This window comes from Canis lupus, chromosome 2 (assembly GCF_048164855.1).
Source record: "Canis lupus baileyi chromosome 2, mCanLup2.hap1, whole genome shotgun sequence".
NCBI classification, from domain to species: domain Eukaryota; kingdom Metazoa; phylum Chordata; class Mammalia; order Carnivora; family Canidae; genus Canis; species Canis lupus.
The window spans coordinates 50,683,948-50,711,415 of NC_132839.1; the positions used below are offsets into that span (position 1 = coordinate 50,683,948).

At 39.0% G+C, this 27,468-nt stretch overlaps 1 protein-coding gene across 19 annotated transcripts in view; it reads left to right on the plus strand.

Moving 5' to 3' along the window:
* AKAP13 (A-kinase anchoring protein 13) overlaps positions 1-27,468 on the plus strand; it is a 320,680-nt gene that overhangs the window by 222,776 nt on the left and 70,436 nt on the right. For 10 of the 19 annotated variants that reach the window (XR_012017659.1, XM_072798849.1, XM_072798869.1 and 7 more), the window contains 6 exons: positions 4,137-4,212; positions 9,164-9,300; positions 18,834-19,204; positions 21,447-21,500; positions 24,633-24,698; positions 26,573-26,765. Coding sequence is in view for 18 of the 19 variants with exons in the window: in XM_072798849.1 (XP_072654950.1) it covers positions 4,137-4,212; positions 9,164-9,300; positions 18,834-19,204; positions 21,447-21,500; positions 24,633-24,698; positions 26,573-26,765 (897 nt within the window). In the remaining variant the exon portion in view is untranslated. The remainder of the gene's footprint in view (positions 1-4,136; positions 4,213-9,163; positions 9,301-18,833; positions 19,205-21,446; positions 21,501-24,632; positions 24,699-26,572; positions 26,766-27,468) is intronic. The other 9 variants (XM_072798920.1, XM_072798971.1, XM_072798978.1 and 6 more) reach the window with 3 other exon arrangements.

Here is a 27,468-nt window from a genome sequence, read left to right on the forward strand (position 1 = left end):
AATAGATGTGGACCATTACCTCTTTGTGGTTCCAGTTTGCTCTTTTCTGATGACTAATGATGTTGGGTGCCTGTTCTTTGATAGTCATATATATTGTTTGATGAAATATTTCTCAAGGCTTTTTGCCCATTTAAAAAGTGTTGTCTTGGGATCTCTGGGTGGCACAGCGCTTTGGCGCCTGCCTTTGGCCCAGGGCGCGATCCTGGAGACCCGGGATCGAATCCCATGTCGGGCTCCCGGTGCATGGGGCCTGCTTCTCCCTCTGCCTGTGTCTCTGCCCCTCTCTCTCTCTGTGTGTGACTATCATAAATAAATAAAAAAAAAAAATTAAAAAGTGTTGTCTTATGACATTGTAAGAGGGTTTTTTTGTTATATTTTAATACTTATATATTTTAATAATTTCTCCCAGTCTGTGGTTTGCCTTTTCATTTTCCTAATAGTGCCTTTGACGAGAAAAAGACTTTAATTTTGACATAGTTTTATCAGAATTTTTACGTGTGCAGAGAAATCTTTGCCTGACCCAAGAATACAAAAAATATTCCCCTATGTTTTCTTCTAGAAGTTTTGTAGTTTTAACTTTAATATTTAGGTATATTTTTAGTTGATTTTTATAATCGATATAAGATTTGAGGGAGGCTTGTTTTTTGTTTGCCTGTGGACATCCAGGTGTTGCAGGATTATTTGTTCAAAAGACTGTTCTTTTCCTTGTGAGAATACCACTTAGCATCTTTTTTCTTTTTTCTTTTCTTTTTTCCCTTTCCTTTCCTTTCCTTTATTTATTTATTTATTTTATTTTATTTTTTTTTATTGGAGAGAGAGAAACAGAGGTAGTGTCAGAGAGCATGAGAGAGAGGAGAAGGAGAAGCAGGCTTCCTGCTGAGCAGGGAATCCCATGTGGGGCTGGATCCCAGGACCCTGAGATCATGATCTGAGCCAAAGGCTTAACTGACTGAACCACCCAGGTACCCCTGCCATTTTAAAGATTTGTTTATCTTATTGGAAAAAGACAGAGACAGAGAGAAAGACAGAGATAGTGAGAGAGAGCATGAGTGGAGAGGAGAGGGAGAAGCAGTGGAATACCACTAGGCTTTTTTTTGTAAGATATCAGTAGGCCATGTCTGTGAAGGTCTGTGGATTCTCTCTTGTTCCACTGATCTGTATGTCTGTCTTTATACCAGTACCACACTGGCTTGTTGATTGTACCTTTTATAGTAAATCTTAGAATCAATTAGTGATTGGGGAGAATTCACAACTTCACAGGACTGAATTTTCTGATGTATAAACATAATGTTTCTGTGTATTTAAGCATGCTTTAATTTTCCTCATCATGTTTTTTAGTTTTTAGAGTACAAATCTTGTCATGCTTTCTCAATTATTTTAAATTAATTATTATTAATTATTATTATTTTATTTTAAATGGCATTACTTTTATTTTTAAAAATTATTCACTGCTAATACACAGAACTAGTGTTGTTTTTTTTATGTATATGTATCTTGCAACTTTGCTAAACTGACTTATTCTAGCAGTATTTTTGTAGATTTCTTAAGATTTTCTACATAGGCACTCATTCTCATGTCTTTTTTTTTTTAATTTATTTTTTATTGGTGTTCAATTTACTAACATACATAATAACCCCCAGTGCCGTCACCCATTCACTCCCACCCCCCGCCCACACAGTTTTCCAGAGTGGCTGCACCAGTTCACATTCCCACCAACAGTGTAAGAGGGTTCCCTTTTCTCCGCATCCTCTCCAACATTTGTTGTTTCCTGCCATGTTAATTTGCCCCATTCTCACTGGTGTGAGGTGGTATCTCATTGTGGTTTTGATTGTATTTCCCTGATGTCATGCTCATGTCTATGAATAAAGTTTTACTGCTTCCTTTCCAAACCTATGCAGTTTTATTTCTTTTTCTGCTTTACTATATTGGCTAGAAACTCATACAGTGTTGAATAAAAGTGTGGAAAATGGACATTCTTGCCTTGTTCTTGATCTCAGAGCAAAAGCATTTAGTCTCTGGCCATTAAATGTGATGTTAACTTGTAGGTGTTTTTGTTTCAAATAGATACCCTTTATTCAGGCTGAGGAATTTCCTTTCTGTTTCCAATGTTCTAGGAGTTTTATCATGAATAGATATTGAATTTTGCCAGACAGTTTCCTATATTCCTTGATAATTATTAATTTGTGGAGTTTTTGGTCTGTTAATAAATTGATTTTGTTCAACATTCCTGGGATGAACTTGGTCATGACAACTTGATCTTTTTTCTGTGTTGCTGGCTGGATTCCATATCTTAGTTTTTGTTTAGGATTTCACGTCTCAGTTCCTGAGGGTTATTGATTTATAGTTTTCTTACAATTGTCTAGTTTTGGTGTCAAGGTGATGCTGGACTCATAAAAAATGAGCTGTATGTTGTTCCATCCTCTTCTATTTTGTGCAAGAATTTGTGTAGAATTGGTATTATTTCTTCTTTAAATGATTGGTGGCGTTCACCACTAAAGCCTTTTGGGTCTGGAGATTTCCTTATAGGAAAGTTTTTAATTAAATTCAGTGTCTTTGATAGAATAAGGGTATTCAGATTTTCTTTATCTTCTTGAGCAAATTTTGGTAGTTTGTGTTTTCCATGAAATGTTTCCATTTATTCCAACTTGTTGAATCTGTTACAGTAGTGTTCACAGTATCCCTTTGTTATCCTTCCAGTGTCTGTAGGATCTGTCTTAATTCCTGATACTGGGAATTTTTAACTTTCGTTCTTGGTCAGTCTAGCTAGAATTTTACTGATACCATTCATTGATCTATCTCTTCAGGGAACCAGCTTTTGGGTTCATTGATTTTATTTTTCTGTTTTCTATTTCATTGATATCTATTCTTTGTTTTCTTTATCCTATTTGCTTCGAGATCGTCTGTCCTCGTTTCTAGTTTCTTAAGGTAGAAGCTTAGATTATTGGTTTGAGACCTTTTTTTATATAGGCATTTAATGTTATAAATTTTGCTCTAAACATTGTTTTAGCCTTGTCTCACAAATTTTTACATGTGATGTTTGACTTTTTGAGTTTGAGATATTTTTCTGATATTTAACTTAACTACAATGATTCCTGAAGGTTTCTTCTTTGATTCATGGATTTTTTAATAAGTTTTTGTGTGTTGTTTTGTTTTGTTTTGTTTTTTAAATCTTTGCGGTTTTTCCAGGTAACTTCTTATTTTGGTTTCTCATTTTGATATCGTTGTGGTCAGAGTGTGTATGTAATAAGATTTTAACCCTCAAATATGAGACTTCTTTTATGCCACAGAATATGGTGTGTCTTGGTGAATGGTCCGTGTGTACTCAAAAAGAAGGTTTATTCTGCTATTGTTGGGTGAATTGCTCCGTATGTGTTGGTTGGATCAAAGTGGTTGGTAATATTTTTCAGGTTTTCTGTGTCCTTACTCATTCTCTATTTTATCAATTATGGGGAGAGGACTGTTGAAATCTCATGGTAAATTGAAAAATTATATTATTTTAAATTTAATGAAAGCAGATGGTTATGATGTTAATAAGCTTACTGAGAGCTGTAAAGACTGAATTTGTTCTTAATTATTTTAAGGGAGTGTTCTCTTCTTAATGTGCTTCAGATCCCCATAGACTTGTTTTCCATTTGCCAGTCCTGTCATTTACTACCTCAGCAACCCTGCTGAGCATAGTTATTCTTTGGATAAAGGTAATACAGAACAGACTTACTATAGCTATTGTGGGCATTAAATTCATAATTAATTCCATGGAATTCTTAACCTGATTCCCAGCGGATAGTAACTCTGGGATAAATAGAAATTATTTTTGTATTTTTTTTTTTATTTCAAAGAGATAAAATAGTATTTTATCTTTGATGCATGTCATTTTTTTTTTTTTATTTCACCTTTGGCTTGTACCAGATCTTCCTCTTTATTTTTTTCTATTGCTTTTATTGGAGCCTTAATTGAATGTATTGTGCCTTGATTATATAGTGAAAAGGATTTTTTTGTTGTCATAATTTTACTTGCTTTACAATAACGTATTAAAGAAAAAGGTAGGAATGTTGCTAATAGATGCAGTTGCAGCAGCTATAAAATCATCACACATTACTTCACTGTCTGAAGGTCAATCTCTTCTTTTTTTCCTTCAGATAAACCGAGAAAGCTGGTGTACGATAAAGCCATGCCCTGATGCAACGTCTCTTTTGGCTCCTGCACAAAGCCCAGGTAAGCCGGGATCTTCCAGCTTCCAGTTGTTTGAAGAACTGCATTTAAAGTGTCTATTTTTGCACTGTAGCCCCCTTCTAATTACAGACTGTTGTTCGGAGATGTGTCCTTCCTTCCCGGGCCATGCAGTAAGTCAGAAGAGGAGTATATGTGATTTGGGCTTGTAGGCATTTTGTCTCAACTGAGAATGAGTAGAGTCATATAATTACCTAAATTTCATCTTAGTAATGAGTCATCACCTGTGGCTTTCTGACTTACCACTTCTGTGAAGGCATTTATGCTGTGCACATGCGTATGATCATGGTTTTTCCAGTCCGGTAAAACTATAAATATTTATTAATAAGAAGTAAACCTGTGGCCCTCAATTTTGGCTGCACATTGGAATTATCTGGGGAGCTTTAGAAATATGCTGCTGCCTGGGTCCTGCTCCCAGAGACTGATTTTACTGGGTCTGAGGTGTGAGCTGGGCCTCAGAATCTTTGAAAGCTCTTTTGGCGATTCCACTACACAGTCATGATTGAGAACCAGAAACTTTGGAAGTATCATCAGCAATTGAGCCTTTCCTGAAGCATTCATGAGGTATTAGTAGCAACAGGGGAGGGTCAGCTGCTTAGACATGGCTTCTTAATGACACAGCATATGACTTATGGGTAATAAAGATGCCTAACTTTTTACCCAGGTTTAGCCACTAATTTTCAGTGATATAAAGAAAGTTCCCTAATGTCTGTGCACTCCATTGTCTTGCATCACTAACTCTCCTCACTAGGGGGTATTGCCTGAATGACATGGTGCATACCACTCAGGCTCTGTGCCTGGTGGTAATGTGTACCCTGGGCCCTTGAGTTGACTTGACTGAGCAATACCTCTGTTTACTTTCACAAGTTTTACTGACCTGGTTTAAAATGACGGAGTCTTCAGTGACTGATCTTTATAGAAACAGTTTAGCTGTGGATGTCCTGCCTTTATATTAAACTTAAAGACAACTGTCCAAATCCTTTATCTCCAGGAGGTTTCCTGCTGATTTTTGGCTCTCAGACTTTACTCCCCAGGAAGTGTTGGAGACAAATACGAAGTGTTCTTCTCTAGTTTTCTCTCTCATAGAGAATATTATGCTGTAGTTGTGTTTAGGGCTCAGCACGTTATAAGATTGAGTCTCCTCACAGATGTAGCTGACCCTCACCCCACCCTGCCCCCTAGAATCTTCTACTTAAAAGTATACTACTTACCATATCTTGGTTCCTGGAGCTGTTTGGGGCATTTTCTGAAAGTATAATTACTCCCAACCACCCAAGCAGTGAAACCGTAAAGGTTGTAAAGGTTAAATGTGGGAAGTTTCTTCTCATGCTCAAGTTTAATTTACTCGTTTAAAGAAATGAATTTTGAATCCCTGAGCATTTTCCTGAGGACATCCTCTTCAATTTTGTTGACACCTCCCTTCCATGCTCCAAACCCCAAGCAGAACTGCTTTGGTCTTTTTAGAGTGAGTTGTTTGTTTGTTTGTTGGTTGGTTTTTAAACTCTCTGTGTAGCAACATCTAAGATCTGGATTACGCTTTGGAGCTTCAGATCTGAGTTTTTTTTTTTATCATAGGTCAGTTTTTTGGTGAATTCTGAGTCCTTTGGATCTTGGAGATTTCATTTGCGTTATATAAACATGGCTCAAGAGAGAATAGTGTAAAACCAAGTAAGATAATGTGTTTTAAAATAACTATGGATAGTCTTCCATTCTGGATAAATACAAACTTTTCTAACTACAAATAAATACAAATACAGTATGATTAGCATGGCTTAGCAAACCCCATTGGGCACTGCTGGTCACCTTTCCTACCTTTACCTGCTATAATTCATTTGCAAATGTGTAATTTTAGACCCAAATGACTAGAGAGCATCTTTAAAATGACATGTTTTGCTAGCTTTTAAAGAAGCTAATGTCTCAGGACACAAAAGTTTATAGGCAGATTTATACAGGAGTCATAAAGCAGGGCTGGCCCACGTCAAGGTAATGTCCTTACCAGATAGTTGTTAAATCACAGTGTCGGCTAATAATGAAGTCGTAACTTCATTAGGTGTGTTTATCACACACCTGCTGTGTGCGAAGGGCAGAGTTCTGTTACTGTTTGTATAAATTCTTTCTGTCACTCCCAACTATTTTAGGGAAATACTAATCATCCCATTTCACTGGTGTGGAAATGAAGACTTTTAAGGGTTAAATGACTTCTTGCCTGGGATCTTTCTACTAAAAGTAGGCAGATCTAGATTTAGGCCAGACAGTTCTGACTCCAAACCCTGTGAGTGCTCATTGTTCTTGCTTATACCTTCCTGTGTTACTGCCCCTTGGTTCATTAGGAAGAGGGCCTGTAAGAAGACATGCCACAGGGGGAGATGAGCTTTAGGGAGGATGAGTCTTATAGGGCCCCTCCGTTTGTGGGGTTTCACAGTGGCTCATGGTCATTCCCCCCCTTGTTCCCAATTTTCATACTGTTCTCCACACACACACACACACACACACACACACACACTCAACACTTAGGATTATATCACACAGCAGAGTCTTAGCCCAGCTTGACTTGTGATCCCTTGTAGTGCTGGCTCGAATTTATTTTCTGGGTGAGCTGTTCCTACCATGGCTGTGTCTGGATCTTCCCTGTGAATTTTCCATTAGAATGTCTTGAGTTGGTTTGTTTTCCAGTCTGGAATTTGGACGTGGTTTGTTGGACTGCCAGCTGGACAGCCAGCAGCTCAGCATAGTTGCTGTGACAGCCCTTTATTTTCTTGGCCAGCACCCTGTTTTCCCCTCAACCATGAAACAGAGTTTTTAATTTTTTCCAAGTGGGGAAAGGGGGAGAAGTAGAAAGGTCACACCCACAAACTCCACCTAGATTAGTACGTACTCTGCGAAATTGGGGTGGGGGAGGCAGGGGGTAGTCCAGAATACCCATGATTTCCAGGCTTTTAAAGGCAGGGCTATTCCCATTGAACAGAACACTCAAATAGTTTGACCAAGATTGAAATGGACTAAGGTCATTTGTTTTTTCTTCAATCGAAATGTTTTCAGATTAATCTCTGGTCCCTGCCTTGCTGCTGTTGGCATCTTTTGTGTAGTTCTGTCTTGAAATTGTCTCTTAATATGTCCTTTTCTACAAGGTTGTAAACTACGCCACACACATACACAAACACTAAATATCTCATTTTATGTGGCTAATCTCCCAGTACCTAGTCAAATACCTATCTGACAGAAGACATGATTTTATGGACAGGCAATTCATGCATGACCTATATACCAATGCAATGCTTCTTTGACTCTTCCTCTAAGATTCCCAGCTAATACAGGGCAAATACTTTATTAATGATCAATAATTAGCTAGTTCAGATAGGAAAAACTATTTCTCATTATCTCTCATCCCACACATGCACAGTTATTGTCCGAACATAGACCCTGACAGTTTAGAGAGACATTGCGGGTTATCTAATCTCCACTTCCCTTCTCTGTATACATCTTTTCTGAAACCTCTTGACAAAGAGGTTCAGCCTTTTTCCACCCCTTCTGGTGAAGTGACAGTGGTTACTTTATAAAACTGCCAACCCATTGCCCAGAAGCCTAGTTAGAGCAAAGCTCTGTGGCTTCCACTCAGTGGCCTTTTTGTTCTGCTCCTGGAACGGCACAAGCTCCTGTGCAAACCACTTGGATCTCAGGTGTTTCCACTGTTGTGACCTCATCACCATGCATACATTTCTGTTTGTCAGTGTTTTAATTTAAATGTTACCTAGGGACAAACATAATCCTGTGGGTGCGGTCTAGCTGTCACATAATGGCAAGACTGTCCCCATTTTGGACTTGAGTATGCTGTCTATTAATAGTGTCTAAAACCACCGATGTTTTTTGTTTTGATATTACCCTGTATTGTCAGCTCCTCTTGAATCTGCTTTCAACCAAAACTTCTGGGTAGAGTTCTCATGAACTGCTAGGTGACCATATCCCTTGTGTCCATTGTGTCCCTTGTCACTTAGTATCCCCTGCAGAGTTGATATATGTCTGTTTGAATTCCATATAAAAATGCTAACTGGAATGGAAATGCTTCACCCTCCAGACTTCACAAAGGAGATTGATATCTACCTACTAAACGACTTTCTTTGGGCTCTTGGTTTTACCACATACGGATATTTTTAATTCTGCTGTTACCAGGTCATATGTCCCTTTTGTTTACAGAATTAATAGGAGAGAATGGGTTAAATACCTTGCTAATTTCAGTGTACTAAGTGTTAGAATTCCTTGATATATGGCCTAACATTTCTGTCCAGGCTTCCTCTGTTTGATTTACCAGAGTCCCTGTGCCAGTTACTGAACTGAAGATAGATTCTAGATGATATATTTTTATTTAGTCCATTATTCCCCCAATGTCAAATCTCTTTAAGGTAGAAGTTAAACAATTGTATTTCTGTTATTACTCACTAGAACCCGTAAGTGTAATACACTGATATTTTTATTAGATTTTCCTCCCCCTCCTTTTTTAATCCAATATTTGGCTAGGTAACAAGTTTCCAGAAAGAACGTAAGGTTTCCCTATCTCATAGTTTCCTAACAAAGGACTTCTGATTTTAGTAGCAAAATGTGTGTATGTGTGTGTATATATATATATATATATATATGTATATATATATTTCCAACTCCCAAGAGGAAAAGATTACCACTTAAATACCTAAATGTAGATGGAATAATGGCTCTAAATTACTATTTTATCTTTTTTGTACATGGCAAATTCGTGGCTGTTCTTTAGTAACAATCACCCTGAATTGGAATACCAGAATTGAGTTACTAATCTGACTGTATCCTTTATAGCTTCCTAATACTGGAAGGGGGGGAGGGGGGGTTAGTTGGTTGACTTAAAAGGCTAATTGCTGGAATGAAAAAAAAAATAAATTTTTTTTTGTGTATTGGTCATTTTCTTTTTCAGAATGTGAGAACTTCCTAGATGTTGGACTAAGCAGAGAGTGTGCCTCAAAACAAGGTGTCCTCAAAAGAGAATCTGGAAGTGACTCTGACCTCTTTCACTCACCCAGTGAAGAGGTAGACAGCATCATCTTTCCCAAGGTACTGTCCACCTCACTATACGACTCCTGCTAGCCATACTGAACATCTCTCCAGCTCTGTATGATCATAGAGAAGAGTATGTCCTCCTTTTTGGAGAAGGGAGCTCCAGGTTACTGAGGCTTAGAAAAAGACATGGGCCACTTTATCTTCTGTAGAGTCGTGGCTGGTTACATGCAGGTTTTGAATCCTAAAGAAATGGGAGTTCCTTTGGTGTGAATTAAATCAGATGAGGGTGAATACTTGTCAGTGGGCAGGAAGGGACCAGAGCTCAGACTGTAATACGTCATGTGTGTAAACTAACCTTAGAGTCATTTCTGATTAATGTGTTTAGGCCTGGAGCTCACTGCCGAGCTTGGTGATGTTACTCCTCCTCCTCTAGCCTGCTTAATTGGAACTTTCTAGATCTCTGCTGGGGAACCCAGACTGTCGTCTTCCCAATGAAAAGCCAAGCGCATGCGCATGAGTCACCTTGTGTTTTCATACAATTTGAGGCTTTCTAAGGGGGTGGGGGATAGGGGTGGTTTGCTTTCTTCTGCTTACGTTTGTATCTAGTTGCAGCGAGTTCTGTTTTGTCTCCTGAGAAGAACAGTGGGCTTTTCCACAGCAGAATCAGCAAGTGGTAGTCTGTCATGTGCCACACGTGGTTATCTTAATCTTGAGGGGGTGAAAGAGCAGCAACACAGCAGCTGTGAAGATGCCTTTATGAAAGCTTCATGATGACCCTGGAGAAGTGATAAGGACGGTTGGGCCTAGTGGGTGAGGAGGTTCTCCAAGACCCTGTGAGGATGCTATGTTTAAGTTATGGGAGAGGCTTTGATGTCCTGGGATTCTGGGCTAGAACATATTAAAAGCCTCTGTTAATGTTCCCTCAAACACTTTGTTTTCATTTTTGTCCATTAGCTCCCATGTTCCCATTTGGCCTCCCCTTATTATTTCCCATCTTGTTCCTTTTCCTTGTGCTGTCTTTCAGATGTTCTTGGAAAAATGTATTGAACTTCAGGATTCCTGTCATTGTGACTCAGCGAATTGATTCAGTGGGTTCTGTAAAGTAAAAAATCTGCACCGTGGGAAGTTGTGTCCTTCTCTAAGGTTATCTAGGAAGAGGGAAACCATGATATTTTTTTTTTAATAATAGAATTTGGGTAATTTCCACTGTGATTTTGAGGTTTCCATTGTAAAGACTTCTGAACCGTCACCCACCCCCAAGGGGAATACCATTCTGAAGGGGCATGTCTCTCAGAATCTATTACTTGTGTCTCAGATAAACAGATTAGATAATATCTCTTAGTTCCAGCTTTAAGATCAAATCACTGACAATCACTGAAACTGGGTCATGGATACATGAGGATTGTTAAAAATTTATGTGTGTTTGAAATTTTTCATAGCCAAAAGTTGTTTTGAAATTGCCAAGTCTTCATTAAGAAATAGTTGTGTGCTCCCTCCTAGGTGCATGACAGCTTGTCCCTAGATGCTGCCATCTCTGCAGAATGGTAGTTATTTCGTCACTAAACTGAGTGATTTTCCTAGCTAAAGAGAATTCAGATTTCCTGTATTTTGCCTCTTACTCAAACTGCCAAAAGCATTTAGGAGATTGTTCTTACGAATAGCTGCTGCTAGATTTGGCAGTTTTTTCAGGATGACTAGACAGATAAAATCATTAAGAGTTGAAGCATACTCCCCAAATCAACTTTTACCCACATTTCATACCCGAGTGGCTAAGAACAACCAGAAATGGTGGATGCAGTGTCATCTCTTGGTGCACGCACGACAATGTCTCATGGCCTGGGACAAGATCCAGTGGGCTCTTCCTCTTAGTTTTTTCTACTTTACCAAAGTTGTTTGTGACCAGGAGAGGTTTAGCAATAAATGTTTTCTCTAGCATTTGTAAAGCCAAGAGTTTGCATATGAAAGTAAAAGGGGAGCAAGAGAGAGAGACACTTAAAGTGGTTACTGTACACTCGGCACTGAATTGAATTTTTTATACATGTGATCTTGTTTCATATTCCCAACAATTCTGTGAAATGGGTAGTTTTATCCTTGTTAAACTCCTGAGGGAATGCAGGCTCTGATTGGTAGAGAAATGTAGTCCAAGGTACTCAGCTGCTAAATCACAGACTTGAGATTGTACTTAGACCCTACTCTCAAAAATGTTCCCTGTTACTTTGTTCTCTCTCCACGTACCTGCTTTTAAAAAAAAAAAAAAAAAAAAAAAAAGGTTTTATTTATTTATTCATGAGAGACACAGAGGGAAGCAGAGACATAGGCAGAGGGAGAAGCAGGCTTCCTGTGGGGATCCCAATGCAGGACTCAATCCCAGGACCCCGGGTTCATGACCTGAGCCAACCAGGTGCCCCTAGGCACCTACTTCAATAGCCAGTGACTTACACAGAAGCAAGGTGGTGGCAGACAGGCCATCAGCAGTGTCCTTCTCTGTCTGCCTCGGTGGACAGCCCCACAGGGTGTGCTGTGAAACATACTGTCCTGAAGTGCTTTCCCCTCTCCCATCTCTAAAAAGTCATCCCTGGGCAAGGCATCACAACACTCTTTTCTGTGAACTACGAGTGGTGCGTTAGTCACTTCCTACAGCTGTGTGTGTCACTCTGGCATCACAGAGGTCTCTTTAGTAGTCTGCTGCATTTGTCACAAACTCTTCACCTTAACCTTCTGCTTCCATTCAGCATACCTTCAATAAATATGACTCTTGGGTGAGAGGAGCTTTGTGATGACTCTTGTGAATATTTGTTAGTTCTAAGGTCTTCATAGATGACCAGTGTAAAATTTAGATTTTTTAAAGATTTTATTTATTCATGAGAGACACAGAGAGGCAGAGACATAAGCAGAGGAAGAGGAAGACTGCCTGCATGGAGCCTGATGTGGGTGGGACTCAATCCCAGGACCCCGGGATCATGACCTGAGCCAAAGGCAGACAGTCAACCACTGAGCCACCCAGGCGCCCCTAGGTTTTGTTTTTAAAGTAGGAAGAAATCCTGGGATATTTCTTGGCACTAGCAAAGAAAGAGTGATCATAAAATGTATAATCTTGGTCACCCTGTTATCCAAAAGGTTAATTGAGGTCCACGAAAATACTGATAGTTGCAGTCTCTGTCCCCAAAGAGATTTAGATAAAATAAAGCCCTGACACCTTATTTTTTCTGCAGGTCATAAAATGTACCCACAATTTAAAAAATCAGAGTAACTCCCCCAAGATGCTAAACCTTAAGAGAACATCCTTTCTTTCGTCTGCTATAGTTTGCTCTCAAGTACTTTTTTTTTTTTAATAAATTTTTATTTATTTATGATAGTCACACAGAGAGAGAGAGAGAGAGAGAGGCAGAGACACAGGCAGAGGGAGAAGTAGGCTCCATGCACTGGGAGCCCGACATGGGATTTGATCCCGGGTCTCCAGGATCGCGCCCTGGGTCAAAGGCAGGCGCCAAACCGCTGCGCCACCCAGGGATCCCTGCTCTCAAGTACTTGATCATCAAGCCAAAAAAGTTTTTTAGCCTTTCAAGGATAAAAGTGATTATACTTATAGAATCCAAATCAGAAAACTATTATCGTTCATGCACAAGTATTGAAAATTATTATAATTTCGAACTGTGAAACAGCTTGCTATCACGTGCTTAGATACTTAAATAAATTATCACACGCAAATGGATTAAACAGTTGGCAATATTAGGTGTTCAGAATGTGAGCTGTTATTTTCCAAGGCACATAGCAGAATGCCTTGTGTCTTATAGACAACAATTTAATTTAATGAGTAAGTTATTAAAATTAAAGAACTAGTATTTTGACAATATCAAACATTCCTTAAGGTGTAGTTGTAAGATAGAAAGTGCATAGTTGTTTTTATATCTATATACATATATATTTATAGAATATACATATATAAATATATAATATATATATATATTTTTTTTACATAATGATTACCCCTCTCTCTGTACCTGTATATTTCCTATCTAGTATAATTGTTGGTGAAGAGAGCCAGTAGGGCATTTTCCCCCAGTGTTTTATTGAGAAGATGCTGAAACACAGGGAAGTTGGAAGAGCTATACAGTGAACACCCACCACCTCGATTCTACCATTACCTTATTATATTTGCTTTGTTACACACATGTGCATCTGTCCATCGTTTTTCTACACACCTGTCCATCTAATTGCTGAATTCGATTAACAATCCACTTTTACCCCCCAAATACTTAGAATTCATATGTGTACATAGTTTTTTATTTTTTATAAAATCTATACACCGTGAAATGCACGGTGTGAAGGCTACCATTCAGTGACTTTTCCCTCAGCTTTATTGAGTTATAATTGACAAAAATAGTACATATTCAAAGTGTACAAGATGATGCTTTGATAGACCTACATTGTGAAATGCTAACCACAATGAGACCAAAGTATCTATCACCTCCCAGTTACCTTTCTGAGGAGGCGGTAAGAACACTTGAGATTTACTTTCCTAGCAAATTTCATGTATACAGTACATTATTAGTAACTGTAGTCATCCTGCTGTATATCAGGTCTTCAGCATTTATTTGTCTCCTGAGGGTTTGTTCCTTTTAACATCTCCCCCTCTCCCCTACCCTCCATCCCCAGGGAAGCACTGTTCTACTCTCTGTTATTATGAGTTACCATTTCTGAATTCCATAAAGAAGTGAGATCATGTAAAAGTTGTCTTTGCCTGGCTTATTTCACTTAACATGTTGCCCTCAAGGTCCATCCCTGTTGTTGTAAATGGTGGGATTTCCTTCTGTTTTTAACTCTGAATAATATTTTCTTTACCTGTTCAGCTGTTCATGGACACTTAAGATATTTTCATGTCTTGGCTACTTTGAATAATGCTGCTGTGAACATGGGAGTGCAGATACTTATTCAGGACAGTGGCTTTATTTCCTTTGGATATATACCTAGAAATGGGATATTGCTAGATTATATAGAGCAGTTCTAGTTTTAATTTTTTGAGAAATCTACATACTTTTTCCCATAATAGCTGCACCTCAGCGACTTTTAACAAGTTCATTCATCTTTGTAACCCAAACCCCCATTTGCATCAGGCTGTTACTTCACTTTGGAAAGTTTCCTTATGTCCCTTCTCTGTCTCCTCTCCAACTCCCTGGAGGCAATAACTGTTTAAATTTTTTCCTGTCACTGGTTAATTTTCCTTATTTCAGAGCTTCATAGGAATGGAATATAAATGTTCTTATTTCTCTTAGGTAGATGAAAGGAACTGATGAATCGTATGGTGGCTGTAGGTTTAGTCTTATAAAAAATTGCCAGACCTTTTCCCAAAGTGATTGTATCATTTTCCATTCTCACTAGCAATGTATGAGAGTTTTGGTTGCTCCATGTTCTTATCAACATGTATGATTGTTTTGTTTTGACTTTAGCATTTCTGGTGTGCATGTAGTGGTAGCTCATTTTGATTTGCATTTCCTTGACAACCAGCGATACTCTTAAAGACATTTCCATGTGTTTATTGGCCACTTGTGTATCTTCCTTTGTGTAATGTCTTGTTCATGTTTCTTGCCCATTAAAAGAAATTGGTTTGTCTTTTTGTTGAGAAGTAGGAATTGTGTATATGTATCCTGGATACCAGTCATTCGTTAGATTTATGTTTTGCAAATATTTTCTTTCAGTACATGGCTTCCCTATTTGCTTTCATGAATGTGTCTTGATATACTGAATGTTTAGAATTTTGGTGAAGTATAATTCATCCAGTTTTTATGGCCATTGCTATTACCTGTGTCCTCTTCTGCTACTGATTTGTCTGCCCCTAGTCAAGTTGTTTTCCTTTAGGACATTGATAATTTTAGCTTTTACATTTAGGACTGGAGTTGATCTTAATTTTTTAAAACATTTTATCATCACTTTAAGAAGAAGAAAAATAATCTGGCCTTTATCCCAGACCAGTTAAATTAGAATCTTATTATGTAACCTCACTGGACCTCAGTTGTTTCATGTATAAAATGAGAATAAGAATATCTACCAAAATCAGGGTTCCTGGGTGGCTCAGTGTCTGCCTTCAGCTCAGGTTATGATCCCAGGGTCCTGAGATTGAGTTCTGCATCAGACTCCCCACAGAGGGCCTACTTCTCCCTCTGCATCTCTGCCTCTCTCTCTCTCTCTCTCTCTCTCTCTCTGTCTCTCATGAATAAATAAATAAAATCTTTTTTAAAAAATCTACTAAATCAAATATTAAAAGAACAAACACATCTACATCACTTAGTGCAGAGCCTCCCATGTGGTGAATATCTAGTAAATAACCATTACTCACATTTATGGAATAGTCACATTGCATGTATGTCTAAGTAACAGTCATAATGGTGCCAGGGGATCAGTGTAACTAGTGCATTTGATTTACATGGAGTCAAAATCATATTTTTTTTAAATGTGCTAGTTAAGTTGATCCCGTGGCACCTTTTCTCCAGACAATCAGGACTAATATTCTAAGTCTCTGAAAGTCATTTAATTAGCAGACGTTTTAAGAGAAAAGAAGTCTCAAAGAAAGACCAGCACATAATTCAAAAACTATTAAGAATGGCTTCAAATATTAGGCATGGAACAGTCTCTTATGTGACAACAGCCAGAACTTTTCCCCCTTCTGATATATAAATGGAAAAACAGTATTCTCAAACCTGGTACTTTCTGTGATGAGTGTGGAGAATGATGAAAGTAATGGTTCTTCTAAGAACTAAAGCACTAATAAATTCAGGGACTGGAAGGAAATAAAAAAAAAAAATCCAAACACTTAAAAACCCCACTTTTTTCCCCTCTATTCACTATTAAAATAGTAATTTGCAACAGCCTTTGGTAAGGTCTAGTATCTTTAGATCTAAAAGATCATCATCTTAGATAGACAAATTGAGAAAGTGGCTACATACCTAGGTATAGAAAGACTAGGACCATATTCCTAGTTTCTGGTCACACCCCTGACTGCTTTCTATTCTGCCAGGATAGTATAAAGACATGATAAAGCTGGGAAATTCTTTTGAGAGCACATAAGTCTTGGGGAAAAAGTAATTTAGAGCGTTCTTTTAGATTTGATCTAGCATTAAAGAAAAACCATTTGCCTCAATACTTAGAAATGAAGACTTACGTCAGTTACTGAATTTGTCTTGTTTTTCCCTTTTTCAAGTAATAACCACAAGCTCATAATAAGAATTGAATACAATAAAGGGGCACCTGGTTGGCTCAGTGGTTGAGCATCTGCCTTTGGCTCAGGGCGTGATCCTGGGGTCCTGGGATTGAGTCCTGCATCGGGCTCCCTGTAGGGAACCTGCCTCTCCCTCTGCCTGTGTCTGCCTCTCTCTGTGTGTTTCTTATGAATAAATAAATCTTTAAAAAATAAGGTACAATTAAAAAAAAAACTTGAGCGTAATATTAGTGTGAGCTTCATTCTTACTAGGAGTGCAAGGACTAAAGAACTCAGGTATTTACTGTGAAAACTCCCTGATTATTTAGTTTTTAGGGGCTTAGTTTGGCTTATCAGAGTTAAAAGTACACAGATGTTCTAGCACACACCGGGATCAACACTGTTGAGGATATATGCTAGACAGAGTTATCCTTTTTTAAAGTGTGTACAAACAGGCCACCAATAATTTTCCCAGCTTGTTTTAATGTCTTACTAGAAGATAGATGCTTATTACACATGCGAGTTAATCCCCACTAATTTAAAAAGAATGGTTGATGATTTTAATTTGAAATAATACCTACCCTATTTTAGAATCTAGTTGGTTAAAACATTGTTTTACTTTACAATGTGACCCAGTGGAGGGAACACAGAACTTCAAGATCTTGTCCTTGCAGGAATTTTTTTTTTAGGTTTTTTCATTTGGGATGCCTGGGTGGCTCAGCAGTTGAGCATCTGCCCCCCGCCCCCGCCATGAATAAATAAATAAAATCTTTAAAAATATATATTTATTCATTGGGGGTGGGGGCAGAGCATGAGCAGGTGGAGGGGCAGAGGGAGAGGAAGAAGCAGACTCTCTTCCCCCACCCCCCCCCCCGCCCCACTCTGGGCGGGGAACCTGACACAGGGCTCCATCCCAGGACCCTGGGATCATGACCTGAGCCCAAGGCAGACCCTTAACGGACTAAGCCACCTAGGCACCCTCCGCCCCTTGCAGGAATTTTTTAAAAGATGATGAGGGGGAACAGAACAGGGCAGTTGTAGTTGAAATCTGCCTGAGTTCACATCTTGTTCTTGCTGTTCACCACCTGTGTATTGGGAAGGACTGAGAACCAGTCTGGGTCCTAGTGACCCCCACATCTCCCTATTAGTCTCATCCTTTACCATCATTTTCAGATCAAATAAATGAGGAAACCGGATGCCACAGAGTGAATAAAGCTCATATGAGCTGGAAGAGAATGCTTTTGAAGTGTTACTGTAAATATTTGAAAATACTCTCCTTCTTGAATAGGTCTTATTTTCTTTTCTTTTTTTTTTTTTTTTTTTTTTAGGTCTTATTTTCTATTCCAAAGCTAAAAGTCTCATTAGTTCTCATAATTATTAAAAGCTTTCTCAAAGAACTGTAAGTTTCTTCACTCTTAATTAAATTAAAACTTTGATTAGACTGGAAAGAAGGAAAAATAAACCACAGAATGCCTTTCCCTAGTCCCTGCTCCCTGTCCTAGAACACAATAAAGATGTTAAGAGTTCAGTGCCCAAATTCAAGAGTGTGATCATGCATCTTCTAGACACTTCTATGTATCTTCCAGATAAATTCATCTTCTGAGCATCAGGATGCTCATCTTTCCCTCACCTATCCAATTATGTGCTCTGGTGTTTGTGGAAACAGAGAATGTCAGGGCTACTGGGATCAAAATGTACTTTTCTCTTAGGCTCCAGAGTTTGACCAGGGAAAGAGCATCATCACTTACTAAAGACTCCGTTGCCAGGACTGATTATTTTATGTTCTATTTGGCTTGATAACACTGCCAATTCCCAGTGAAATGAATAGATTTCTTCCATGTAGGCATTCATGGCCCAGAATGTGGGCTTTCATGGCAGATTTTAGATTGGGTTATAAGCTATTCTGCATTTTTCAAAAGGCCTCTTAAAATAATTACAGACTTGCTTTTGGACTATTAACTTCAGAACATTATGGCAGCCAAGCAGTCAACCGTGTTTTTAGTTAAAGCTTGTGGGAAAAATTAAACCTAATAGGATATGAATTTAGAGTTTTCACACAGTAGAAAGCCTGGGTACATAAGTTCTCTTTGTTTCAGTTGGTGGTATTGGCCTGTGCAACCAACCTGAACCTGAGTTGGATGCTTTTCCGCTGTAAGAAAGGAATGGTCTGTGTACCTCTAATAAGAGGGTAGAAAGAGCACAGACCTAGACCACACCTTCATCAGGGGCTATTTGAATCCAACTGTGACCATGCTTTCAAAAAGGAAACACCTGTTTGATGCCAATTGGGGTCTTGCCCATCCTACCCACTGTGCAGCCACCAGGAAGCCACTCTTGGTTCGGGAATTATGACGCCTTGCCATTTTCAGCTGTGCATATTTTCTCTCCATGACAGCCCGAGGAAGAGCAGTTGGTCTGTGATATCACTGGATCCAGTTCTTCCACTGACGACACAGCTTCCTTGGATCGACATTCTTCTCATGGCAGTGATGTATCCCTCCCCCAGATTTCAAATTTGAACAGGTCCAGAGATCAGCAGTGTCTTGACGGCTTCTACAGCCATGGGGTGGGAGCTGAGGGTCGAGAGAGCGAGGGTGAAGCTGCCGGCTCAGGTGAGATGGAGGAGGAGGAGATGGACAGCATCACCGAGGTGCCTGCGAACTGCTCTGTACTGAGGAGCTCCATGCGCTCGCTGTCCCCTTTCCGGAGGCACAGCTGGGGTCCTGGGAAGAACGCGGCCAGTGATGCTGAAATGAACCAGCGCAGGTGAGGTGGACCTGGCGGGGGCTGTTGGTTTCATTTCTCAGTGTCTGCTTGCTTCTGATGCTGTGACTTGGTGTTATTGTGGTTAAAAAAAAAAAAAAAAAATTTAGGAGACACCGTGGTATGGAAAAAAGCAGATGGGCTTTGGGATCAGGAAAACCTGTGTTCAAACCCCAGCTCTGTTAACTCATTATATAGATATATTTGCATGGGCAAGTTACTTGACTCCTCTGGGCTTTAATTTTCTCATCTGGAAAATACCTGCCTTTCAGAATATTTATAATAATTCTAAATACTGCAAGTGAAGTAGGTCTGTTACATGGTGGGTATTTAATGCTTACAGTCATTTGTTAATAAAATTCATAGATTAAAAACTTGTGGAGGGAATAGTGTCCTGTCAATTTCAGATTAAAAACTAAACATGAAATGTTAGTCTTAATACTATCTGTTTTCAACGTGCTTCCTGAGAATTGCTGTCCATTTCTAATGCAGAAAGTTTTGACAGAGTTGAAATGATTATTTAATCATAAAAGAGCAAAAGAATCCTTCAGTATCATTGAATGGTTGATATTTTTCCACATATCCTCCAGTTGTTAGGGACGTGTTTACACGTGACCCAGTCTCAGCCGTTCAGTTTGGAAGCAGGCTATCAGAGGGTAGTGTGGAGTTGCCTTCTGACCAGAGGCTGCTTACACGAATTTAAGCAGACGGTTTTCACTCCAGCAAACAAATGCCATGATGCCTGCTGTATGTATAGTTGTGCCTACTCCAGAGCTACTTTCTTGAGGAGGAAAAGCTAAGGGAGCAGGCTGACTGTTGTTTTAAAACAGGTGGTGTGATAAACCTCACCTGGGACGGTTAGGGCTTTTTTTTTTTTTTTTTTTTTTTTTAATTCCTCTACTTCCTTAAACATGGCTCAGATTTCAAAACTATAGGTACGTGTTATCTGCTGACATTCACTCGTTTATTCTTTTATTCAGCCAGAATATATTGAGCACCCACTACATGCCAGACATTTCTAGGTTCTAGAGACACAGGTGAATGAGCCAGAGTCCCCACCTTCATGGAGCTCCCAGCAATACTTTACACTTTCCTCATGTGCTACTCCTCTTGGACGTGTTTAATAACACAGTATCCCATCTGATTTTCCAGTCCAAATGCTGAGTCAGGTGGCATTGTCTGCATTTGTGCAGATAAGACTGCTGCCAATAGTTGATATCACTTACCGAGTGAGGTCAGTAGAATCTAGGTTTCTGGTCTCCTAGTTAAGTGCCTTTTCTGTGATTCCATATTATTCTTTGGTAGAGTGCAGGATACTATTTTTAAAATCTATCTCCTGGATAGTTTTTATGTACATTTGAAAGCATAAATTATATAAACAGTTTTTTTTAGCCTTCCTTCCCAGCTTTTTCACGCTGTACTTTTAAAAAAAAAAACATTCATACTAGTTAAAAAAATAAGTAAATAAGGATGTGGGGAATGATCCCTATAGGTGGAATTCTTTTCCTGAGTCAAGAGTAGCCTCTTGACAGGACATTCTGTCAAAGATGATAACGGCATCAAGAAATGAGAGTTTATAAATGCAATCCATTTTTCTTTATAACCCACTATGGATCCTGTCACTGTGACTTTGATTTCAGAGTTGTCTGTGACTATGGATCTTCTAGCCCAGATGAGGAAATTAAAGCTCAAACTGAATGATTTGCCCAAGATTACATGGTGCTCTTAAGACAATGAAGACTAGAACCCTTTCACTTAATTATTCATATTTGCAACCTGTGTAATATCATGGCATCTCCTGTTTGAGTCTAGCACTGGCCATCCCTCTCACCACTGCCCCAATGCCTCTGGAGATGGTGGATGGACTGGAATTATTGGTTTAGCTAATGCTTAATCTGCATATAATGTAACCTGAGTTTTAAAGCCTTAAGAAATTCTTTTAAAGCTTTGAATGTTAAAATCCTTTTACTTGTATGAGTTAATAAACCTCATTCCTTGTCATCTGATTACTACCTCTTTGGAGCAAGGAGGGAGCAGAGTGATCCTCCCCAGAAATTGTCAGGCTGCCAGGCCTTTTTGGTTCTCCTGTGTTTCTAACTCCACATTCTTTCATTCCTGCCTTCCTGTACTGTTTCTCTGTATCTCTGTGGCCTGAGTCTCCCCCTTTGTGATGTCTGTATGCTTCATGCATTTGTGTTCATTGTGTTTCATCTCAACACTGACCTCTTCCACCATTCATTTTCAGTTCATTGCGAGTTCTTGGGGATGTTGTCAGGAGACCTCCCATTCATAGGAGAAGGTACAGAGTTCACTAACTTGATGGACTAACTGTGTTGCCTCTGAGCTTATACTAACAAGCATCTCATTTTGCTTAAGCCATGATTAAACATGATGATTATTTTTAAAATGCCACATCTGCTTCAAGCAAATAAAATATAGGTATTTATTAATTTCTGATGTTCATTTGCATATGAAATGGTTTCATGAATCTGAAGTTTTCTATTTTTATCTTTAAAAAAATTTTGTTAATGTTTTTTCTGTCTTGTACTTACTGGTGTTCAGATATCACTGTGATAACTCTCCCTAGGAGAATTCAAAGTCACATTGATTGTGCCTGAGGGACCCTGGGGAGTACTATTTCTTCCTCCTCCCCCACCCTCAGAAAAGGGGGAAGGAAAAAAAAATTGTGTGCTGGCACACAGGCCCTAACACATTTTCAACACATCTGGGCCCACTGACCACTCCATTGTTGATGCAGTCATTTCTGAAAACAAGGCACGTTAGCTTATCTCACAGTCTGAATTCCTTAATTATTTTTTGTCAGGTAACATTTTGAAACTAGAAATTAGTAATTTATAAGCTGAATAGTCCTTTCTAGCCAAAAAGTGCCAATTTGCTTTTCAGATACTGAGTTTTACTCTGCTTGTTCAGAAGTCATCATTAGTGACCTTTCCTTCCATTATTTGGGGGGGGGGGGTGCAGGGGATGGAAATTCAGAAATCCAGAAATGGTGGTGGAATTACACATAGCTTGTCATATTGGGAGACATTTGTGAAGAGGTATTTTCAGTTCTGAGCTGAAGCCCTTCCTTGGGAAGCTGGCACATAGTAATCCTCCCGGCTTTGTCTTTTTCCAGTGGGTACTTCCTATAATGCCTGATTTCAGACACAAAATTGAGTTTGAATACAAATACTCTCGTGAATCTCAGGTAATCATGGATCAGCTGAGTTGTTCTCCCAGGAGAACACGTTGTTAAGTGCCCCTTTCAGAAGAATCTGAGACCTTTAGAGATTTGTTTGGCTCTCTGTTAAAGCCTTCAGTGTGAACTTATTAAAAGTGTGCATGTGTTGACAGTGGAAGATGACAAGTTGCTGGATACAGTCTCAGCGTACAGATCAAGCTTCACGATAGAGCTAGGTACCGTCTCACCCTTAGTCATTTTTCTGCAGGAAGAATGTGAAGTATAATTTAAAATTTTATATGAAGCCTTAGCTAGTAAAGTTGAAACATTCCCACAAGTGTTAACAGGTGGGGAGCAGAATATTTGTTTTTTAAAAATCTAGAATTTCCGAACTCTCAAAGTAAGGTCAAAGAACCATTAAATGTCACCTCCACTAATTGAGGAACTGAGGAAATTTAGGAGGCTCTCAAAAAAAACCCTACAAACCACTCTTATGATCCGAGTTCTCTGTTAAGAAGGAAGGGCAGGTCTGCTGCTGCTTGAGCACCACCTGCAGCTTCCTTCCTGGAGCCTCAGGATGGTTGTCATATCCCTCCTTCTGTCTCCTGTCTCTCAGCATTCTCATTATCCTAAATTTCACCCTGCTCTCTCACAGCATTATCACTTTCTGAGAGTAGAGGGATGTTTAAATCTGTAGAAGGAGATTTATTTTTTTAATGATAATTTGGTAATGTATATTCAGTTGCTGATTAACATGTGTTTTTAAGAAGTTGGGTGTTTTTTTAATTTTTATTAACAGTTTGGAGATTCACAATGAAGTTAATAATTTCAGAGAATGGACTTCTTAGTCTTGTGCATGTTTGTAACTTATATCGAGGCTTGCTTCCCTTGCACAAGCAAATTATAAATCAGTCTGATTTCGTTTATCAGACTAGAGATGTGTCTTAGATGCATATTTCTCCTTTCTGCTTCTGCCCTTGTGAGCTTTGTGCTCTTAATTTAACCTGATTTTAAGTGTTTTACTCTTGAAATTATTTTTAAGTGATATTAAAGATGTATTTTTAGAACATTCATAGGGCTAGCTCTTCTGTTTATTCTCCCGCCATTTTCCTTGTGTCTTTTCATCTGTCAGAAACCCCCACTTATCAACAAAGCAAAGTTATTAGGTATATTCAGAGTATTCAAAGGGTTTTGGGGTCTGCACATCTTCCCATTTGCAAGATTCCAGAGGGAGCTGAGTGGGTGTTACTCTTATCCCCTTCTGAAAACAAAAATACATCACTTAGATTTTTAAGGCCCCAAATGGTAGTGGTGTATTTTTTGACTGGTTTTTTATTTGTCCGTCAAAAATCCTGACTTGATGCAGCAACCTTCACAGAGTACATGATATTTTGATTTTTTTGTTTGTTTGTTTTTAGTTATATTTACATGGTATTTCCAACCCTAGATTTTCTATCCCTCCTGCTTAAGGGTAAATACCAGTGCCAAGATAATCAAAGTAGATGATTAAATGGAGTGTTTTTTTTTTTTTTTCATCTTGGAAAGATGGATGCAAACCTAAAATTAAGACAGTTCTCACTCAGTACCATAGAATTCCTTTTCTTTTGAAAAAAAAAATACGTGCTTTCATTATCATTAAAATATAAGGAAATGTGACTAGTGTGACATGGCATATCTTCATCACAAGAACTTAGTGAGTAGGGTTTAAAGATGGGTGTGAGTGTTGATAGGATATCCTTATTAGGAAAGACTCAGGAGACCTCCGGCTTAGATGGACCCTAACTGGAAACATGTGAAGAAAACTCATGACCCATTGATCCTACCCCAGTGTAATTTGTCATTGTCCCTTTTAGTCAAAGGTGAGTTTAGTGTAGTTAAGGATTATCACCGTGGCCACAGAGGTCTGAGAGTAGTGTGGCAGAGCGTACAGAGGGACTGTCTCTAGTAATGGGGATGCCTCTGGACAATACCTGAGGAGGGAGCACTCTTGGTTCAGAGCTGTTACCCTGTGGCAAACTCACATAATCATTTCCAGCACATTGTCTAGATGGGTATGAGTAGAGCAGTTTTAAGTTTCTGTCGTTTTTGTTCTAGCCTTTTTCTAAATTCTAAATGTTATGTTCCTTTTTTTGATGATCAAATAAATCCATCTGTCTGTAACTATGGCTTTTCTTTTCAAACCCAATAACCCCATTGCTGTTTCCTCTTTTCTCCCTCCATTTCTGTTTCTGCCTTTGATGTCATCCCCAGTATGAGCTGGTGTCCCTCTGGTGTGCAATACTCTGCTGCCCTGAGTGCTGACTTTAATTACAGAAGGTATGGTATTGTTACATGTCCAGCCCCCAAAGGGGGAATCATAAAATATGGCACCTGGGCTTTTGGCTGGGAGCTTGCTTCTGTGTGGCTCAAATGCATATGGCATCCTGCTTTGTGAGCACTGTGTTGAGTTGCCTCTGCTATGGGCATCACTAATCCATTTGAAGGGGTACGGACTAGGAGGTGGATGGTGTACCCTGATGCATCCTATTTGTCTCAAGTGGCTGGAGATTTGGTGTTTTCTGCACAGACTTGTATCTATGGTATAAAGTAGATCATGTCTTTGCTTGGTTTTGGTTTGTCCTAATTTCCAGAACCTGGGGATTCCCACATCCTGAGGAAAACAGTGACAGAAGCAAGGCAGCTAATAAGATGCACTTATTTCTGTTTTGTTTCCAAATCCCCCAATCTCTTTAGATTTCCAAAATCACAGATTCCTCATTGTTTCATATTCTTCTCTTAGCTAAGCAGCCAGATTTAATTACTAAAACACTTTTAGGATTAAGTTTTGTGGGTAATGATAGACTGGTTTTTCTCAGGCTTTACAGACAATTCACAATAGAAACTGAATTTCTTCTTCACTTAGCCTGTCTCCCTGGTATTGAAAATGAGTTTCACAGAGACATATTTACTTAACATTTAATCATGATTTCTATTGTCATATTGAAATAAGAAAAACAAAATCCATTGTTTAAATTACCCACTAGAGAAAAATAGAAGCATATGGTTTCAGTTCATAATAAGTAATTTATGAAATAAAAAAAGCAAATACAAGCCCTCTGGATTGGCACACATGGATTATTTGTAAGAACTAACTGTACAGTTTGAGCAGAGATAACTGAATAGCTTCAGTTTACCTTCAAATGCATTTCCAGCTGCTTGTAACTAAGAACGTGGTCTGCTACAGCTATATTTTGCAATCTTGCTTATTTTAAAGAAGTTCTCACTGCAACTGCAACAGATGTGGATTATTCTGGCTAGTGCCCCAAGGCGGAGAGATGCTAACTACTCTTTGTAGTCTCCTGTTTGCAAAAAACAAACAACCAACAACAACAACAACAACAACAAAAAAAAGCTTTTTCACTCTGCAGACCACAGAATCTTTATTCCAGGCATCCCATGCCCTAAGTTTGCCCCCCTTTTCTTGGTCAATATCAAAACCAAAAGATTAAAACTCTTAGACTTAGTAGCTTTTCAGCATTTCATTCTTTAAGGCGGCCTATGCATCTGTCTGCAGTTGACGGTTCTCCGGGAACCTGTAAAGCAATTGTTGTCCAACCAGATGTACAGATGATACTGCTCATAAGTAACACTTGGGTTTCTGGAGTAGACACGTACCTGTGAAATTATAAAGGTCAGCTAGACTGTAGTTGAATGTAAAGTTGTAAAGATCCACTTAACTGACTCAAGGGCAAGTCTGAGTCTCCGTGTTTATCTTCTGAAAGTTACTTATGCATCTTTTTTCTCCATGCCATTTAATTCTTTGGTATTGGCTGAGCTCAGACTTTGGCAAAGATTAATTACGTCAGGTCAAGGAAAACCACCCATAAATAAAAGATCAGTAAGATACTACGGTCTTATCCATATGGTGTATTGAAAAAAAAAATCTTGAGAAAATGACCTTAGATGGCCAACATTTGAACAAGTTGAATGAGATAAGAAAATCTCAGTGCAGTGTTCTTTCTCGGCGTACCAACACCTGTTGGGGGGTAAAGATAGTTGGCACTCATTTGTGCCTTGCCCTTGTCGATAACTTTGCTAGATGACATAGAAATGATATATCAGCAGGGAGATACACCCAGAGCAGTTTCGTGTCCTCCTTCCTTTCTGAGATTCAGAAATAGAATGAATTAACTCCTTTACTCTGTGTTCAGTTTCAGCCTAGAAGGCTTGACAGGAGGAGCTGGTGTCGGAAACAAGCCATCTTCATCCCTAGATGTAAACTCCATAAACACCAAAGAACTCAGACACCCTTTCAATGGTGAAGAAAGGGGTGACTCTTTGGTGTCACTTTCAGAAGAGGATCTGGAATCAGGCCAGAGAGAACATAGGATGCTTGATCAGCAGGTAAGGCTAAAGTGGATATATGCTGGCTGCTGATGTGGAAAAATTTATGCTTCCCTACATGTGTCCTCACATGAGGAACAAAAAAAGCAAGACTTAGATTAATAGAAGTCTAGTAGCTGTGATTGCTTACCCATTATACCATATACTCAGTCTAGCACAAAGCAAGTTTTTAGCACTTAACACTAATTCAAGAATACCTTTAATCTGCACTGATTTAAATATTCCATCAAAGCAGACGTTTTTAAATAAGGAAAGTACCCAGGATGTGTAATTGAATTTTTCCTTCTTATCTGAGGACTTCTTTTATCATCCCAATAGTAAAATGAGTCTTGAAGTTGTTACATAAAATTACCTAATTTTTCAAAACCCTATCCCTTCCTGGGGAAAAAAATCTTTGTCTTCTCACATTGCCTAGAAAATGGCTGTTTTTTCATCTCTGCTTCCCATCACTGTCAGAATTTTCAGAAAACATCTGTACTCCCTCCCCACTGATGATCTCTTCATGCCTGCCCTTGGCACTCACCTGGAACTCCCTACTGGAGGGCCTGGTCTTCTCTCAGCCAGTCAGGTGACTTTCCCAGTGCTCACCCTCGAGGGCCTTTCTGTCACTCACCACCAGGTACAGGGAGTTTGCCGTGAGAACTAGAATCATAAGCTTTTAGACCCTCCCACCCTGGGCTCCTGGTACTTTATCTTCCACTTG